The sequence below is a fragment of the Ailuropoda melanoleuca genome, chromosome 4 (genome assembly GCF_002007445.2).
Source record: "Ailuropoda melanoleuca isolate Jingjing chromosome 4, ASM200744v2, whole genome shotgun sequence".
Lineage (NCBI taxonomy): Eukaryota > Metazoa > Chordata > Mammalia > Carnivora > Ursidae > Ailuropoda > Ailuropoda melanoleuca.
The window spans coordinates 25,655,867-25,673,645 of NC_048221.1; the positions used below are offsets into that span (position 1 = coordinate 25,655,867).

Below are 17,779 nucleotides of genomic sequence, written 5' to 3' on the forward strand. Positions count from 1 at the left end.
CTGCTTTATAAGCACAGGTTACTGTATGGCACTGGGGACCGTATATTTATTTATGCTACCTGCATATTCAAGGAGATTCATTTGAAGCCGTAACAATCTCAATCTTTACCCAAAAATAAAGAATCTGTGTACTGAACACCACCCCCAACTCCCAATTTGCACTCTTAATTTTTGAGCGGCTGGTAATGCAGCCAGAGTCGAGAGTCGGCTCCTCATGAGGGCCCAGCAGGTTGGTTCTGTGCCAAGAGGCCACCCATATCCAGGTCCAGCTGCTGAGACCCACCGCTCCCCTCCCAGAGTCCCAGGCTGGAGGGGCAGCGGGTCTCTGGATGGCTCGCTCTGTGCCTGTAGCACAATACAGTGTTGTTGCAGCCCAGAGCCTGTCTTCTTCCTTGTAACCTGCAGTGACTTTTCTCAGGGTCAAAGCACAAAGCTGGCAGGCAGGAACTCTGGAGCCCCTTCTGGTACAGCAGGCCCTGAATGTCGAGCTCAGACGCAGCCGCCCTTTGCTGGCCGTTGGCTGGTGCTGCGGGCTCGTCGGGGATCTCTTGGTGCTGCTCTTGAGTCCCAGGAACCTTCAGAGACACCCTCCTCTTCTTGGAATTTCACTGGCCACTCTCCAAAACGCCCTTCTGGCACGCTTGTTCTCCCTGTTCTTCTCACCTCTGCAGTCATTGTGGGTTTAAAGTCCTCTTTATCTTGGTAATCCTTGTAACATAAAGCTGGGAACATTTTTCCCCAAGCCACCCTGGCAGAGAACATGATAGAACTTCCTTAGTTATTTCTGTATATATCGAACCAGTGAGAATCACATTTTGTTCATTTGTCTGTATTTAATGTTTATTCATATTGCTGTATTTTCATCATTTGAGAATTTGAGATTGCAGAGCATGAATGTGTGTATCTGTGTGATTCTTCGATTTCAGCTGCCTTAGGTTTGAGTAAAAGATGTAAGGAAGGTAAGTGGTTTTCTATGCAATATAAGACTTTGAACTGTTGTGTGTCACACTCGGTAAAAAGAATGCTTTTACCTAGGTATTTTATTGGTGATCCTGAACCACTCATCCGTAGAAACTCAAGTGGTGATGGGTATGTTTACTTGTTACCACCGCAGCTCAGTAGCAGGTTAGAGGGGAAGAACACCTAACAGAATGTTTCGCTACGTAACCCTAGGAGGGGCCGAGGCGAAGGCTAGAAACAAGACAGGGGAGTCACCGAGAGCTGCAAGGTTCACGGGTAATGAGACAACTAACTCTGTGGCACTTGCAAGTTCTTTAAAGCAGGTCTTTGGCTGTACTCAGTTTTTATTTTGTCTTAGGAGAGCCATTCATTGATCGATTCAAAACTATAACATTCAACCGCCACATGTTCATGTGCCTGGAAGCTAAGGGAAGTTTTAGATACGTGTCCAGTTTCCTTCTCCTTGCCCACCAGGCTAGAGGCTCTCCTGATGCTTCAGCAAAGATGTAGGGTCATTGCAGCTCCATTCTGTTCTTGGGTTAGGCCCCAGTGGCAGGAAGGTGCTGAGGAAGACTCCTTCCTGAAAATACCATTGCCAGGGAGAGAGCCCTCTGCCCCCTGCTTTGCACTGTTAACAGTTATTAGCATTTTATATTTCTTTAATGCAGCCTCATAGAAAATGATTATTCGAGACGTACACCCCTGGGGAACCCTTAACCCAGCAGACACTGGTTCTTTGCCTAGAATCGAGTGGTTTGTCATTTTCTGTTAAATGACATCCTTCAAATATTGTATGTGTTGGAGCAGCTAAAGAAATGCTCATCCTTCATCAGTAATTGATATTCAGGCAGCCCAACTCTGTGCATACAAATGTCTGTCTTTACTTGCTAGCTCAGTGGGTGCCCTGGACCAGCCTAAAGTAGCTGATGCAACTTTTCTTCTGGGACCATTGCTAAAATTTGGAAGTGGAGTTAGAGCCTCATCTACGCAGGGAGAATGTCACTGTGTAGTGTTTCATGTAATCCGTGATATTCAGTCTTAAATGACAATTACCTGGGGAAAGTGGCAATCCTTAATTAATTCCCCTTTGATGCTTCTAGCTTTCTTGCTCAGCATTTTAAAAAACCACACAGTACTGGGTACCTTGGTCCCTCTGAGGGAGAACATTTGCAGTCTCATCCAAGTCCCTTCTGCCCAGGACTGAGCTGTAGCGTGTGTGCAGGGTGTTTGGAGAGATGACACTGACTGTCCCCTTTCCCCCGCCCCCCAGGGACGTCTGCATTACCTCCACCTCCTCCGCCTCCGCCTCCACCACCAGCAGCTCCCTCGCTTCCTGCGAGCACAGAGGCGCCTGCACAGCTCACGCCCCAGGCTGTGAATGGTGTGAGCCGCGGGGCCTTACTCAGCTCCATCCAGAATTTCCAGAAGGGAACTTTGAGGAAAGCCGAGACCTGGGATCATAGTGCTCCTAGGATCGGCTGAAACTCTGTGTCTACATTCGGAGGGGAAGTTCTTCGTTTTTTCCTCCCACCTCCAACCCCTGAAGTACTGTTTTTCCGGATGAATGATCGCTGAGCCAGGACAGCCACACACGACTTTGCAGATGCTCACACAAGAGGCTTCTCAAGAGGGGAATAGTCAAGGAGAATAAATTCAGGCTGGTTCTGCCTTAAGAAATATTTATTTTGCTCCTTTATTACCATTTTAAAGGAGTCTTGTTCATCCTCTAATGGGCATCTTTTGGGGGCAGCAGCATATTGGAGTCAACCTTTTCACCAACTGAAGGAAACGGACAGAAAAATGACAATGTTCAGTCACAGCAATGAGTGAACTTTGTGTTGCAATCCCTCCTATCCCGTCAGACAGCTCCCAGAAATGTTCCTCTCATTTCTCTTTAAACCATTTTCTGGTTATTTCTTAGATTAACTCCCATTTTTGCTACCTTATTTCGTCTTAGACATTATTAACACTGTAGTCCAAAGCATAGTTATGTCCTGGAGTGAACGAAGTAACTGAGTTCTTCCTTTTCCATTCAGATAGACAGGGGCAAGTCAAGTCTGGAACCTTCTCTAGGTTCTAACGGGAATACCATTGTGGTTATAGAACTCAGGGCTGTGAAAGCAACCACTCTAGACTCGTAGTTCCTTTTAGTTAGAGTGTATTGGACAGACAGAAAATGTTAACATCAGGAAAAGCTCTTGCCGATTAGAGGATCTCCTTAATCCTCAGCAATAAAGTCAAGTTTGTGGTTTGTGAGGGGTTATTATTACAACACAAGTAAATTTGGCATCCATAGGAATCAATTCTAATTTTTGAAAGATTTATCCAAATGTATCATCTTTTTAATATTACTCATTTATTAGATCCTTTATCCTATGATTTGCTTAAACCCTTAAATAAATTGCACTTTAAAGGATTATCAGTAATCCATTTAAAAATTCAAGTACACACATCAGTGTTGGTTACTATGCAGAGAATGTCATTGTGTATAGTTTCATTTAATCTGTGATAAATGTTCAGCTGTATTTTTTATTAAAATAAACCATGTCAAGAAAATGTGTTGTCTATAGCTTGGCTAGGCATTTTAAGTGGGAATTTTTTGTGGGAACTTTTATAAAGAACAGATCCATACAGTATTTCTGGTTTCCTTCCCACCTACCCTATGTCTATTTTTTTTGTGTGTCATATTTTCCTTCTTAATTACTAAAAGCTAACAATCCTGTCTTGCTATTTAAATTAGGCACCCCTTGTATGCTTCTATACCTAATTTAAACCTATCTTTTCTGTCTCAACTTTCTAAAGGACAGCATGTGGCAGAATGTCTGTTTTTTGGCAATGGGAAAAACACCTAACATGAATTTTGGTTTAATTTGGAAGGGAACCCTATTACAATTAGGCATTTGAAGAGTCTTTGGACAAGTTCCTGTTACAAGTGTGCTGACAGTTTAGGTGATTTAGTGTCGCTAATTTCTTAACAAATTCTTAGCAGAATTTTAAGACCTCTACCCACCCCACACGTATTACTTCAAGAATATAAAAATACAATTAAAAATACAATTAGTCATAGTTAGGAATTCCTTTATTATCAAAACAAACAGCGAATGTAGATAATAGCTTTTATCTTTACATACAAGTTGTTATTTCTGGATACATCTTTCTGCAGAATTCTGCCACGTTCATACCCTGTCCTTGTGAGAGGATAAAATTTTACATTAGCCTTATTCAAAGAACATGGTAATTGTAACAGACCAAAAAAAAAAACCCCAAACCCATGGAGTCGAGGGAGGAGAAGAGAGTTTTTCCACATATAAGCACATTTAAACTTCTTCCAAGTACAAAAACATTTGTATTGTCGCTTTAGAGATAACTTTATGAATCATAAGGTCTTACAGTACAATCCAGGTGAAGTGACAGCAAGTATTTTAAGTAAATCCCAATGACTTCAAAATCAAGTCCAAACTAAATATTTAATGTTTTCTTTATTGCAAATATGATGTCTTTAACCTGAGGTATAGAGTTGTCTTCTAGGATCTTTGCATAAGGCATAGGGACGTCAGCCCCAGTGACACGAACTGCAGGAGCATCCAGGAAATTGAATGCTGGGCCTAGGACAGAAGGAGGTTCAAGTGAGAGAGGCAAGAAAAGCCACTGAACACCACCACCTTCCCACAGGAGGTATGGCTCTCCAGAGGAGAGAAAATCTAAAGGAATACTAATTACTGGGACTGTTTCTGGCTCTTTTAAAACATTTACCCAAAGGAAAAATGCCCAGGCGACAAGTTGAAAGTTAAGACTGTTGGCCACCCCTAGCTGTTGATCTTTACCCAGTATCCAGGTACACACTGTTTATTACAACTTGAGTATTCTAGAACCAGTTTCTCTGAAATACCTTCCATGATCCTGGCACAAACTTCAGCTCCTACGCCAAACTGTGGCCAGCCTCCTTCCACAGTTATGAGATGATTGGTCTTCATGACACTGGCTTCTATTGTTTCAATGTCCATTGGTCTGATGGTTCGCATATTTATCACCTAAACAGACAACATAGACACGCTTTTTAGAGCCACTGCACCACAAATATAGTCTCATCCCCATAATACCCTTCCCTCTCTTGTTTCCTGTCAATCTCTGGGTCTAGGAGAATCGAATCTGCCTATTTAAGAACAAAATGTAAAATGGGAAATTCTGATTAAAACAAAAATCTCTACCACAAGTGGTTCTTTTAAGAATTCACTTATCCTCCTGGGCTTTAACTTCTCATCAAAACAACTAATAACTACCAACTGACTGCTCACTGTGTACCAGGTGCACAGTAATTCCCACAGCCACCCTGACAGGACAGTAAATGTATTCTCAGTCTGCAGCTGGTGCGGCAGAGATCAGAGGACGCATCTTGCCCAAGTGTAACCAGCAAGTGGTAGGTCCTGGATGTGAGAAAGCTGGATGCTGATTTCTAAGTCTGCCCCTCTCCCAACCTCCAGCTCCAAGGCTGGATCCCAACTTGAGCAAGCAGGTACTATCCTAGATCTAGAACCTACATGGTAAAAAGTTAGGTATTTGAAAAGCAAGAAGGTTCCTAGCTTCAAGCAGAGGCAGAACTGAGCGACAAAGCAAGATGTTACACTTAGTTAACCTGTTACGGAATTCAAACTCCTATTTCTGGGTCTTAAATTTAAAAGGAAACTTTCTGATTCTTTAAAAGTGAATGTCCGCATACCTCACATTCAATTCCCTCTTTGGATAGCACTGTTGCAGCTTCTAAGCAGTGGCCCACGGGTCTTGAATGCGCAACTACGGTGATGTGTGTCCCTGAAACAAAGTGGGCACAGGTCAGAGGCCAGATTGACATTAAAGATGCTGCACTGCTCTGCAGCCACCATGGCTCCTGTTCATTTGTAAACTCTTCACCTCAACTGTTCCAGGGAGGTGAGGAATGTGGCGGCCTTCCTAGAGATGATATACAAGTCTACTGGACTGGGAATTAGGAAAGCACAAGTGTAGGAGCAAAGCACGACACATTTCTTAACCTGAACTCATCCTATAACTTCCTAATCCAAGGGCAGTAACTTCAAGAATGAATCTGACCAGGGGCGCCTGGGTGGCTCAGTCGATTAAGTGTATGACTCTTGATTTCAGCTCAAGTCGTATCGCAGGGTTGTGAGATCGAGCCCCACTCGGGCTCCATGCTGGGCGTAGAGCCTGCGTAAGATTCTCTCTCTCCCTCTCCCTCTGACCCTCCCCTACCTCTAAAAAAAAAAAAAACAAAAAAAAACACGAATGAATTTTGACCAACATAAATACAGGAGCTAGATTACAAATAATATTTAACATGTACTAAGTGCTCTTACCTTGCCTTTCTATTTTGGCTTTTCCAATGGGAATCAGAAAATCTTTTGACTGAGCTTCTGAAGGAAATTCAAAAGGAACCCCATACATCAGTTCATTCTCTAGCACCACCACTGCAAAATACAAATATTTAACAGAAATAATTACATGACCAAATGTATATACAATACTATCATTCATTTTATGAAAAGTTTCATTGTGCTGATTGGAAGCCTCACATCTCTTGTGTCCAGCAGCCTTGAGAGGATGGTTTAGGTACTGGCATTTATAATCTGCTCAATCCTAATTTTTCTATTGTAGCTAAATCAGCATTGTAGGTACTTAACAGCCCCCTTTATAGTCAGAAAAGCAAAAACACAAAGACCTTTTTTAAAACTGTCTTTACTATATCTGTAAATCACTAACATTTTATATGATGTGTCTAAGCCTAACTAGAGGCCTGTAACGGCTTCCTTCCAGGCAAAGAATTCAACTTAGTTCTTTAATGTTCAAAAGAGACGTTAAGGGTCACTCTACTGACCTGGATTATTATCCCGAATGGCTGATTTAATAAGTCCTTTTGCATCCTCTGAATTCCAGGGGCTGACCACCTTTAAGCCCGGGCAGTGCCCATACCAGGCAGCGAAGCACTGTGAGTGCTGGGCAGCTACACCTGCTGAGGCGCCATTGGGCCCCCTGAAGACTATGGGCACAGGCTGAAGGCCCCCCGACATGTAGTAGGTCTTGGCAGCTGAGTTTATAACCTGGTCAATGGCTTGCATAGAGAAATTGAAGGTCATAAATTCACAAATGGGCCTCAACCCAGCCTGTCAAATCAAAAACAAAGATCTTAAAAAAACAAAAAGCAATAAAAAGTGGCAACCATTCCAAAATTCAAACAATGTTTTTAAAAGGTCACGTTAAAAGAAACCTCTTTGGATGAGATTCATGAAGGGGATTACATACCATAGCTGCACCCACGGCAATTCCAGCAAAGCCCATCTATAAGTAGAACATAAACACAAGTGAAAATCAATAAAAATCACAACAGTGTACACTTTAACATGCCCCTGAGCGGTCTGCTTCCTGACGGAAGGCTTACCTCAGATATGGGAGTGTCTATGATCCTCTTATCTCCATATTTCTTCCACAGGCCTCGACTGACCTAAAATTACACAATGATCTGATTACTTTTAAGTGTATAAAGGGGCCAACAGCCACCTCAATTTATATCAATTTCACGTATCTTGGGTTACCTTATATGCCCCATCATACTGGGCAACTTCTTCCCCAAGCAGAAATACCTTCTCATCTCTTTCCAGCTCCTCATCCATACCTTGGTTTATAGCCTCACGAACTGTCACCTGTCACAGGTGTGGGGAAAACAATCAACAAAGATTACTAAAGGATTATCTCAGATACTATTGAGAATCTCTCCTTTTGTAATTATCTAGGCTGCCTACAGCATACAATATAAAAACTATCACTAGAATAGGCTTCTCTTTAAAAGTTCAAAGAATTCCAAAAGTAACATTTTTATCATACAGCCTGACTGGATTTGTTAATGAAAAGTTTACTGAACACTTTTCTTGATGTTCATCTAAGCTTAACAAAATCTGTTTGCTGGCCAGACCAGCTCATAAGTAGTTTCCTAAGTAGAAATTAAACTGGGTTTATTTCCACACTTGGTATAGCGTGGGACAGAGAACTGTTAAGGAAGCCTACATAAAACTGTTTTGAGCAGTCACTAGGTACCAGGCACTTCCAAACACTACCTTCAGAGTCTACAGGTCATTTTACTAAACAGATTGGTAGAATCCTCTAGTAAAAAAAGGGGTGGGAAATTCCTCAAAGAGTTGAACACAGAATTACCATATGATCCAACACTTCCACTTCTCGATAGATGCACAAAAGAAATAAAAGCAGGGACTCAGATACTTGCACACCAATGTTCTTAGCATTATTCACAAATCCAAAAGGTGAAAACACCCAAACGTCCATCAACAGATTTGGTATATGTGTAAGATGGACTATCAGTCAGCCTTAAAAAACGAAATGAAATTCTGACAACATGAGTGAACCTTGAAAACATCACGCTAAGTGAAATAAGCCTGACATAAAGGGGCAAACATTGTAGGATTCCACTTACAGGCCGTACCTAAAATAAATTCACAGGCACAAAAAGGGCAACAGAGGTTACCAGGAGCTAGGGGTAAATGGGAAGTTGCTGTTTAAGGGGTAGAGTTTCTGACGGTGATGGTGACGGTCTCACAACATAGTAAATGGATTTAGTGTCGCTGAACATACACTTCAAAATGGTAAATTTGGTTATGTGTATTTTAGTACAGCAAAAAATTTAAAAGGAGGGCGAGGGAAGAAGCGTCAAGTCTAGTGTGCTCAGATCGCCTACAGAAACCAATGACCCTGGCGTGGTGATTTGCTGGTGTGTCCGGCGCTGGGTCGCAAGAGAGGTACGACGAATCCCAGGCAGATGTGGGAATCGGTCGACTCTAGGGCCCGCTGCCGTCTCTCTCCCCACCGCGCAGGCGCGTCCCCGGCTCCGCCTCGGGATTGACTACCCCCTCCCTGCCCCGGCCGGCGTCCAGGCCACCGACCTGCAGCGCCGCCGGTGCCGTCCGGTGGAAGCGCCTCCTCAGCAGTCCGGAGACCTGGCGGGGAGAGGGAGGACGCTGAGAGGGGACGCAAGGTAGGCAGGGATCGCGCGGAGGCACGCGTGCCGCTGTCTACCTGTTCAAGGGGTCTCCGCATCAGGCCAGACGCTGCCGCCATCTTGACTGTGTCCTCTAACCGTTGCCGAATGACGACTCGGCAGGACCGCTGTCGAGTCAGGCCCCGCCTCCCCCGCCAGCTCTAGCCAATGGCAGAGCGCGACGCCTGCGTGCCCCGCCCATCCCCTCAGGGGTGAGGGGCCGAGGGGCGGGGCCGAGGTGGCGCGTTGGGTGGTTCTACCGCTGTTTCGGGGGCCGATTCCAATCAACTTCCTCGGGAGCGGGCGCCTACTGCAGTGCGGGCAGCACGCCAGGGACTCGTCCCTTCTAGGTGGTACTTGAAGCACGGGGACCGAAGCTCAGACTCTGAGGAACATAACTTGAGGCTGCAGGGACCTTAAGAGTTAGGTCAGCCTTTTAAGGGCACCGAAACCCTTAGGGCACCAGGTGTCGCTTGTGAACACTCTAGTGAAACTTAACCACTTTAGGAACTTAACCACTTTATGAACGAGCCGGGTCTTCCCAGGACCGCGCTCAGTCTGTTCCCTAGAATGCGAACCATAGAAGCTTTCATTGATGCATTAAGCGCCCACTGTATGCCGGGCATTGTGGTAAGTGCTTTACAGCTTATTTAATTCTCACAGGAACCCTCTCAGATCATTACTGTTATTATCTCTAGTTGTCCTCAAGTCACCTTGGGTTGTCAGTTGTCAGAAAGTCCTTCATCCAAAATTTTCAACCTCTATGGGCTTGGCCAATCTTTTTTTTTTTTTTTTTTTTTTTTGCGTGGTCATTTCAAACGAGATTCATTAAGAGAGCTTTTCGCTCCCCTTACCTTTTTAGTGTAATTTAGACACAGTAAAATGCACATTCCCACCACCTCAGAAATTTCCCTCAATGTTTCCTCCCAGTTATTCCCCACACATCACCCCACAAGCAACCACAGATCTGATTTCCATCGTTGTAACTTAATTTGCCTGTTTTGGAACTTGAAATAAAGGGAATTATACAAGGTGTACTCTTGTGTCTGGCTCAGCGAAATGTTTTTGAGATTCATCCATGTTGTTGAGTGTATCAATAGTTTACTCATCTTTTCTTTTTTTAATTTTATTTTTTTAATAATCTTTACACCCCACGTGGGGCTGGAACTCATGACCCCGAGATCAAGAGCCGCAAGCTCTTCTGACTGAGCCAGCTAGGTGCCCCTCCTCTTTCTTTTAGTTTTTTTTTTCTTTTGAGAAACTTCAAGTGTCACAAGAAATTGTGAAACTAGTACAAAGTGTTTTCCATGTACCCTTCACCTATCTTTGCTCAGTATCTTGTATAACCATAGTACATTGTCAAATTCCCTAAACTGATACTGATACAATGCTATGAACTCATGTAAAGACTTTCTTCAGCTTTCATCAGTTTTTATATGCGTTCTTGTGGGGGGGGTGTATTGTACTCTAGATGTGTATCACATGTACAGATTCATGTAACTCCTCCCACAATCAGAATACAGACTTGTTCCATCACCACAAAGAACCTCTCTCATGTTACCTCATTGTCACACCCTCCCCAACCCCTAACTCCTGGCAACCACTAATCTGTTCTCAGTCACTATAATTCATTATTTCAAGAATGTTTTGTATATGGAATCATACAATATGTAACTCTTTGGGATCAGCTGTTGTCACTCAACCTAATGCTCTTGAGATCCATTCAAGTTGTTGCATGTACCAACATTTCATTCCTTTTTATTGCTAAGTAGTTGCATGTTTATCCATTCACCCCTTGAAGGACATTTGGGTTGTATCCAGTTTTATCTATCACCACTAAAGCTGCAATGAACATTGGCTTATAGGTTTTTGTGTAAACATTACTTTCCCTTTCTTCAGGTAAATACTGAGCAGTATGATTATATCGAAGTGTTATTCCAGGGTGGATATACCATTTTACATTACCTCCAGCAATGTATGAGACATCCAGTTGCTCTGGATCCTTGCCGGCATATGATATTATCAATATTTTCTATTTTAGCCATTGTAATAGATGCGTCGCAGTGTCCCCATGACTTTATTTTTTAAAAAGATTTTATTTACTCATTTGAGAGACAGAGAAAGCACAAGCAGGCGGGAGAGCCAGAGGGAGAGGGAGAAGCAGACTCCCCACTGAGCTGAGAGCCAGACATGGGATCCATCCCAGGACCTAGAGATCATGACCTGAGCCAAAGGCAGACACTTAACCATCTGAGCAACTCAGGTGCCCCATCCCTGTGTCTTTAATTTGCATTTCTCTAATGGTTAATGGTTATTGAACATCTTTTCACAGGCTTAGTTGCCATCCATCCTTGGTGAAGTATCTGTTCAAGTCTTTTGCTCATATTCTAATTAGATTATTTGTTTTTTATTATAGTAAAACATGCACAAAATTTACCATTTTAAGCATATAGTTCATTGGCATTTAATATGTTCATATTGTTCAATTACCACCACCATTCATCTCCAGAACTTCTTCTTTTTCTTTCTTTTTTTTAATTTTTAAGTAATCTCAACACCCAGCATGGGGCTTCAATTTACAACCCCGCACCCCTCCAGAACTTTTTCATTTTCCCGAAAGGAGACTCTGTAGTCATTAAACAGGAACTCTCCATTCCCCTCTTCCCCTACACCAACCACCGTTCTGTCTCTGTAAATTGAACTACTCTACCTCATATAAGTGAAATCATGCAGTATTTGTGTGTGTGTGTGTGTGTGTGTGTGTGTATGTGTGTGACTAGTTTGTTTCAGTTAGCGTAATGTCTCAAGGTTCATCGATATTGTAGCGTGTATCAGAATTTCATTCCTTTCTAAGGGTAAGTAATATTCTCATTGTTATGCCTATATCACATTTTGCCTATCTGTTCTTCTGTTGATGGACATTTTGGTTGTTTTCAACATTTAGATTTGTAAATAATGCTACTGTGAACATTAGTGTACAAATACCTATTTGAGTCCCTGCTTTTAATTCTTTGGGGTATATACCTAGAAGTGACATTGCTGGATCGTATGTTAATACTATGATTAATTTTTTTGAGGAATGACCATTCTGTTTTCCATTGTAGATAAACCAGTTTATATTCCCACCAGCAATGCACAAGGGTTCCAATTTCTCCACATTCTCACCAACATTATTTTCTGCTTGTTAATAGCCATCCTAATATGTATGAAGTGGTATCTCATCATGGGTTTTATTTGCATTTCCCTAATGATTAGTGATACTGATCACCTTTTCATGTGCTTTTTGGCCGTCCGTATGTCTTGGAGAAATGGCTATCCAAGTCTTTTGCCTGTTTCTCAACTGAATTGTTGTTTTGTTGTTGAGTTACAGGAGTTCTGTATATAACCTGGATATTAGTCCCTTATCAGATATATGATTTGCAAATATTCTCTCCCTTTCCTTGGGTTGCCTTTTCACTGTGGTGATAACGTCCCTTGTTAACACAAAAGTTTTTAATTTTGATAAAGTCCAATTTATTTTTTCTCTTATTGCCTGTGCTTTTGGTATGGTATCTGTCAAAGAGTCAAAATAGCCCAACTAAAACCAATGAATCACTGAAGTAGAAACTGGTAAAAACTTGTTGTGCACACACCAGAAAGACAGTTTGTAAACTGGGAGCCCTCAAACCAAAACATGAAATGAGTCTCAGGAGTGTATTGTTATAAAGCAGTTTATATAGCGAGAAAGCAGTGAGTTTATTTTTCATGGTGATTGGTTATAAGATCACAATTTTCAGTGGTTACTTCATATTAACCTTGGGAAACAGTTCAAGTTTTGCTTTTCATTTATAGGGGCACAAGCAAGAAATTATCCAGATCAGGTTGGCCTTGCGAAATAAGCTAAATGAAGCTTGCTTTGTATGATGAAACTGGTTTTGTCAGTTCGGGGAATTTTCAAGGTTGGTCTCTGTTTGTTTCTAATTTCTAAGACATCATTGCTAAATTCAGTATCATGAAGCATTTCTCCTGTATTTTCTTCTAGAGTTTTATAGTATTAGCTCTTATGTTCAGGTCTTTGATCCATTTTGAGTGAATTTTTATATATGATGTAACATAGGGTCCAATTTCATTCTTTTGCTTGTAGGTATACAGTTTTCCCAATACCATTTGTTGAAAACACTGTCCTTTCCTTGTTGACTGTTATGGCACCCTTGTTGAAAATCATTTGACCATATATGGGAGAGTTTACTTTTGAGCTTTCCAGTCTATTTCTTGGTCTCCATGTCTATATTTATGCCAGTACCACACTGTTTTTTAAGATTTTATCTATTTATTTATTTGACAGAGAGAAAGAGAAGGAGAGGGAAAGGGACAATCAGATTCCCTGCTGAGTGGGGCGCCCAGTGCAGGGCTCAATCCCAGGACTGTGGGATCACAACCGGAGCCAAAACCAAGAGTCAGACGTCCAACTGACTGATCCAAGCAGGCGCCCCAGTATCACACTGTTTTGATTACTGTAACTTGGTAGTAAGTTTTGAAATCAGAAGTTGAGTCCTCCAGCTTTGTTATTCTTTTTCCAAATTGTTTTGGCCACTTGGAGTTCCTTGAGATTCCATATGAACTTTAGGATGGGTATTACTATTTCTGCAAACATCGTCATTGGGATTTTGATAGGGACGCGTTGGATCTGTAAATGGCTTCAGGTGGTATTGACATCTTAACAATATTAAGCCTTCTAGTCTTATGAACACAGGATATCTTTCATGTATTTGTATCTTCTTTAATTTCCTTTAGCAATGTCTTATAGTTTTCAGTGTTTAAATCTTTAGCCTCCTTGGTCAAGTTAATTCCTAATTATTCTATTCTTTTGGAGGCTATTATGAGTGGAATGGTTTTCTTAATCTCCTTTTCATATTGTCCATTGTCAGTGTGTAGAAATGCAATTGAGGGGCGCCTGGGTGGCACAGCGGTTAAGCGTCTGCCTTCAGCTCAGGGCGTGATCCCAGCGTTATGGGATCGAGCCCCACATCAGGCTCCTCCGCTATGAGCCTGCTTCTTCCTCTCCCACTCCCCCTGCTTGTGTTCCCTCTCTCGCTGGCTGTCTCTATCTCTGTCAAATAAATAAATAAAATCTTTAAAAAAAAAAAAAAGAAATGCAATTGATTTTTGAGTGCTGATTTCATATCCCACAAATTTGCTAAATTTATTAGTTCTAACAGGTGTGTGTGTGTGTGCGTGTGTGTGTGTGTAATCTTTAGGATTTTCTATGTATAAGATCATGCCATCTGTAAAAATAAATGATTTTATGTCTTCCTTTCCAATTTGGATGCCTTTTATTTATTTATTTTTTAAAAAGATTTTATTTATTTGACAGAGAGAGAGAGGGACAGCCAGTTAGAGAGGGAACACTAGCAGGGGGAGTGGGAGAGGAAGAAGCAGGCTCCCAGCAGAGGAGCCTGATGCGGGTATCAATCCCAGAACGCTGGGATCACGCCCTGAGCCAAAGGCAGACACTTAATGACTGCACCACCCAGGCACCCCTGGATGCCTTTTATTTATTTTCTTGCCTAATTGCTTTGGCTAGAGCTTCCAATACGATGTTGAGTACAAGTGGCAAAAGCAGGCATCCTTGTCTTTTTCTTTTTTTTTTTAAGATTTTATTTATTTATTTGACAGAGAGAGACAGCCAGCGAGAGAGGGAACACAATCAGGGGGAGTAGGAGAGGAAGAAGCAGGCTCCCAGCAGAGAAGCCTAATGTGGCTGGGATCATGCCCTGAGCAGAAGGCAGAGGCTTAACGACTGAGCCACCCAGGTGCCCCTTCTTCCTGCTCTTAGAGGGAAATTTTTCAGTTTTTCACCACTGAGTTAGCTGATGTTAGCTGTAGGTTTTTCATATATGGCCTTTATTATGTGGAAGTGGTTTCCTTCTATTCCTAGTTTGTCAAATGTTTTTAACATGAAAGAATGTAGAATTTTGGTGTATACTTTTTCTGTATCCACATAGTTTTCCCCCTTCATTCTGTCTATGTGGTCTATTTCATTGATTGATTTTTGCATATTGAGATTCTTACTGTTGTGTTCAGAGCACTGTTTATGGATTCTGTATTCAAGTCTTTTGTCAGATCGTGTTATGCAGATATGTTCTTCAGTTTATGGTTTGTCTTTTCATCCTGTAAGGATACTTCACAGGGCAAAAGTTTTTAATTTTGATTAAGTCCAACTTTTCAACTTTTTTCTTTTATGCATTATGCTTTTTGGTATCATATATGAGAAAATTTTACCTAACACTAGCATACAAAGATTTTCTCCTTCTTTATAAAAGTCTTATGGTTTTGTGTTTTCCATTTAGATTTGTGATCTATTTTGAGTTAGTTTTTGTTTAAGATTTAGGTTTAGATTGAGATTTTTGGCTTTTTTCCTTAAGTATGTCCAGTTATTCCAATACCATTTGTTGAGAGAACTACTTTCTCCATTGAATTGTTTTTGCATGTTTGTCAAAAATCATTTGGCCAAACTTGTGTAGGAGTATTTCTGGAGTCTGTCCTGTTCCATTGATCTATATCTCTGTCCCTCCTCCTCCAATACCATACTGTCTTGATAACTGTAATTATATTGTAATTCTTAAAATCAGGTAGTGTGATTTCTATAACGTTATTTTTTTTCAAAATTGTTTTGGTTACTTTAGTTCTTTTACCTTACAATATAAATTTTAGAATCAGCTTGACTACAGTTCACTCCTTTTTGTTGTTGTTTACCCATTTCATTGATGGACACTTGGGCTGTTTCCAGTTTGAGGCTGTTATGAATAAAGCTGCTATGAATATACATATAAAAGTCATTATGTGGCCTGTGTTTCTGTTTCTCTTGGAATAAAATTCTGGGTCATTGATAGAGCAGGTATATGTTTAATTTTACAAGAAATGCCAAACAATTCTCCAAAGTGATGTTACCATTTTATATTCCTTCCACCAAGATGAGTAAGTTTCAGTTGCTCCAAATCTTTCATTTTTTTAAGATTTTTATTTATTTATTTGAAAGAGTGAGAGAGTGCGCACACGAGAGTGGGGGGAGGGGCAGAGGGAGAAGCAGGAAGCCAGATGTAGCGCTTGATCCTGGGACTCCAGGATCATGACCCGAGCCAAAGGCAGCCGCTTAACCGACTGAGTTGCTCCAAATCTTTACCAACATTTGATATCAGTTTGTAAGATTTTGTTATCCCGTTGGGTGTGGGTTTATATTTCATGTGGTTTTAATTTTTAGTTCCTTGATTACCAACAATGTTGAGCCCCTTTCCATGTGCTTATTGTCTGTTAAACTCTTTTAAGAAAGTAAATTCAAACTTCACATGTAAAGTCTCAGTAAGTGAAACTCTCCTTCTCTTCCGTTAGGAAGAAGCAGAGAAGACATGCTTTGTCTCCAAGGACAGGTGGTATATTAGTCATTATTATTATTTTATCAACAACAATGCCTCTGGTTTCTATGAGATCTTATAAATACATTTTTATGAAAGTGATCTTATCTTTCCTCACAGGTTACAAAAAGTGGGAAACCCTGTACCAAAATATAATATACAAATGAATATTGGATAAAGAAATCTTTAAAAAGTAGAAATAATGAAAAACTAGAAGCATTCACAGATCCATCCGTTGGGAACTGGCTTAATGAAGCATGTTCCATCTCCTCCATGGAATAGCATTCTGTTAAAAGAATAAAAATAGGAGAATGAGGCAGATCTACACGTACGGATCCATGTATATATACTATATGTGGTTATTGGAAACAATCCAAGCAAGGTGAGATATGAACTAGAAGAATGGAATCCCATTGTGTAAATAAAATACAGGAATAAACATATATACTTATTAAAAAAGTGTTTTTGAAAGAATTCATAAGAAATTGTGAAGAGAGGCTAAATGGTGGAGGGGTAGAATTTGGCTAATAGAGATCAAGGAATGTTTTACTTTTCTTTTTATACCTTTTATAGAGTATGATTTTTTAAATAATAAGAATATATTCCTTTAATTGATTGTTAATTAACAAACACAATTCATAAAATTATAAGCCAAATAATATACTGGAGAAATCTTTGTCACGGATATGGCAATATATTTATATGAATATTTAATATATAAAGAATTCCTAAGGAGTAAGGAGAAAATACTAAAATCCCAATGGAGAATGGGCAAAGAGTGTGAAGAGATACTTCACAAAGTAGTAGAAATGACTGGCAAACATGAAGTATATCTGACTTCACTCATACCCAAAGGAATAGAAATCAAAGCATCGATGAGACACCATTTCCTGGCCCTTCAAATTACTAAAGATTTAACAAAGTTTATTCAATACTTGTAAGGGTTCAGGGAAATGGACACTCAATACACAGTATTAATTGTTCCTGTGTTTCTGGAAAGCAGTTTGTTAGTCGATCTCAGGAACCTTCAAATAAATATGTTCATAGATAAAAATAAATGTGTTTACATGTTATAATATATACATATTCTTTTGGCCTCTTATTCTACTTGTAAGGATTTATCCTCTTAAATCTTAGTTGCTTCTGATTAACTTATGTGAAAATATTCATATAGTAGGACAATTTTTCAACTGTTTAAATATCTGGGAAAATACTTAGATAAATTAGGATATATCCAGATGCTGAAATATTACATAATACCTGAAATTCTGTTTTTAAAAAAATAATAATATGCAAAAGAATTTATGAAATAATATTAAATGAAAAAGAATAAAAATAGTTTGAAATATAACCCCAATTTTATCTAAAAGTATGTATGCATAGAAAAATGCTT

At 40.5% G+C, this 17,779-nt stretch overlaps 3 protein-coding genes across 13 annotated transcripts in view; 2 read left to right on the plus strand and 1 right to left on the minus strand.

Moving 5' to 3' along the window:
• Nucleotides 1–3,516, plus strand: part of PXK (PX domain containing serine/threonine kinase like) — a 73,215-nt gene extending 69,699 nt beyond the window's left edge. For 8 of the 10 annotated variants that reach the window (XM_034658550.1, XM_034658551.1, XM_034658552.1 and 5 more), the window contains exon 19: nt 2,231–2,368. Coding sequence is in view for 2 of the 10 variants with exons in the window: in XM_034658544.1 (XP_034514435.1) it covers nt 2,231–2,442 (212 nt within the window). In the remaining 8 variants the exon portion in view is untranslated. Of the gene's footprint in view, nt 1–2,230 lie in introns of all 10 variants that reach the window. The other 2 variants (XM_034658544.1, XM_034658545.1) reach the window with 1 other exon arrangement.
• Nucleotides 3,517–4,021: 505 nt separating this feature from the next.
• On the minus strand, nt 4,022–9,153 carry PDHB (pyruvate dehydrogenase E1 subunit beta). Its single transcript, XM_002913529.4, has 10 exons — nt 9,034–9,153; nt 8,901–8,954; nt 7,542–7,649; nt 7,388–7,450; nt 7,252–7,287; nt 6,827–7,112; nt 6,309–6,419; nt 5,678–5,769; nt 4,850–4,991; nt 4,022–4,565 (listed from the first exon to the last, which is right to left on the minus strand). Exons 1-10 carry the CDS (start codon nt 9,073–9,075, stop codon nt 4,420–4,422), a joined length of 1,080 nt encoding a protein of 359 aa, XP_002913575.1. The 5' UTR covers nt 9,076–9,153; the 3' UTR covers nt 4,022–4,419.
• KCTD6 (potassium channel tetramerization domain containing 6) overlaps nt 8,824–17,779 on the plus strand; it is a 39,086-nt gene continuing 30,130 nt past the window's right edge. Inside the window, exons 1-2 of one of the 2 annotated variants that reach the window (XM_034658555.1) lie at nt 8,824–8,992; nt 12,827–12,933. The gene's annotated coding sequence lies outside the window, so the exon portion shown is untranslated. The remainder of the gene's footprint in view (nt 8,993–12,826; nt 12,934–17,779) is intronic. The other variant, XM_034658556.1, reaches the window with a different exon arrangement.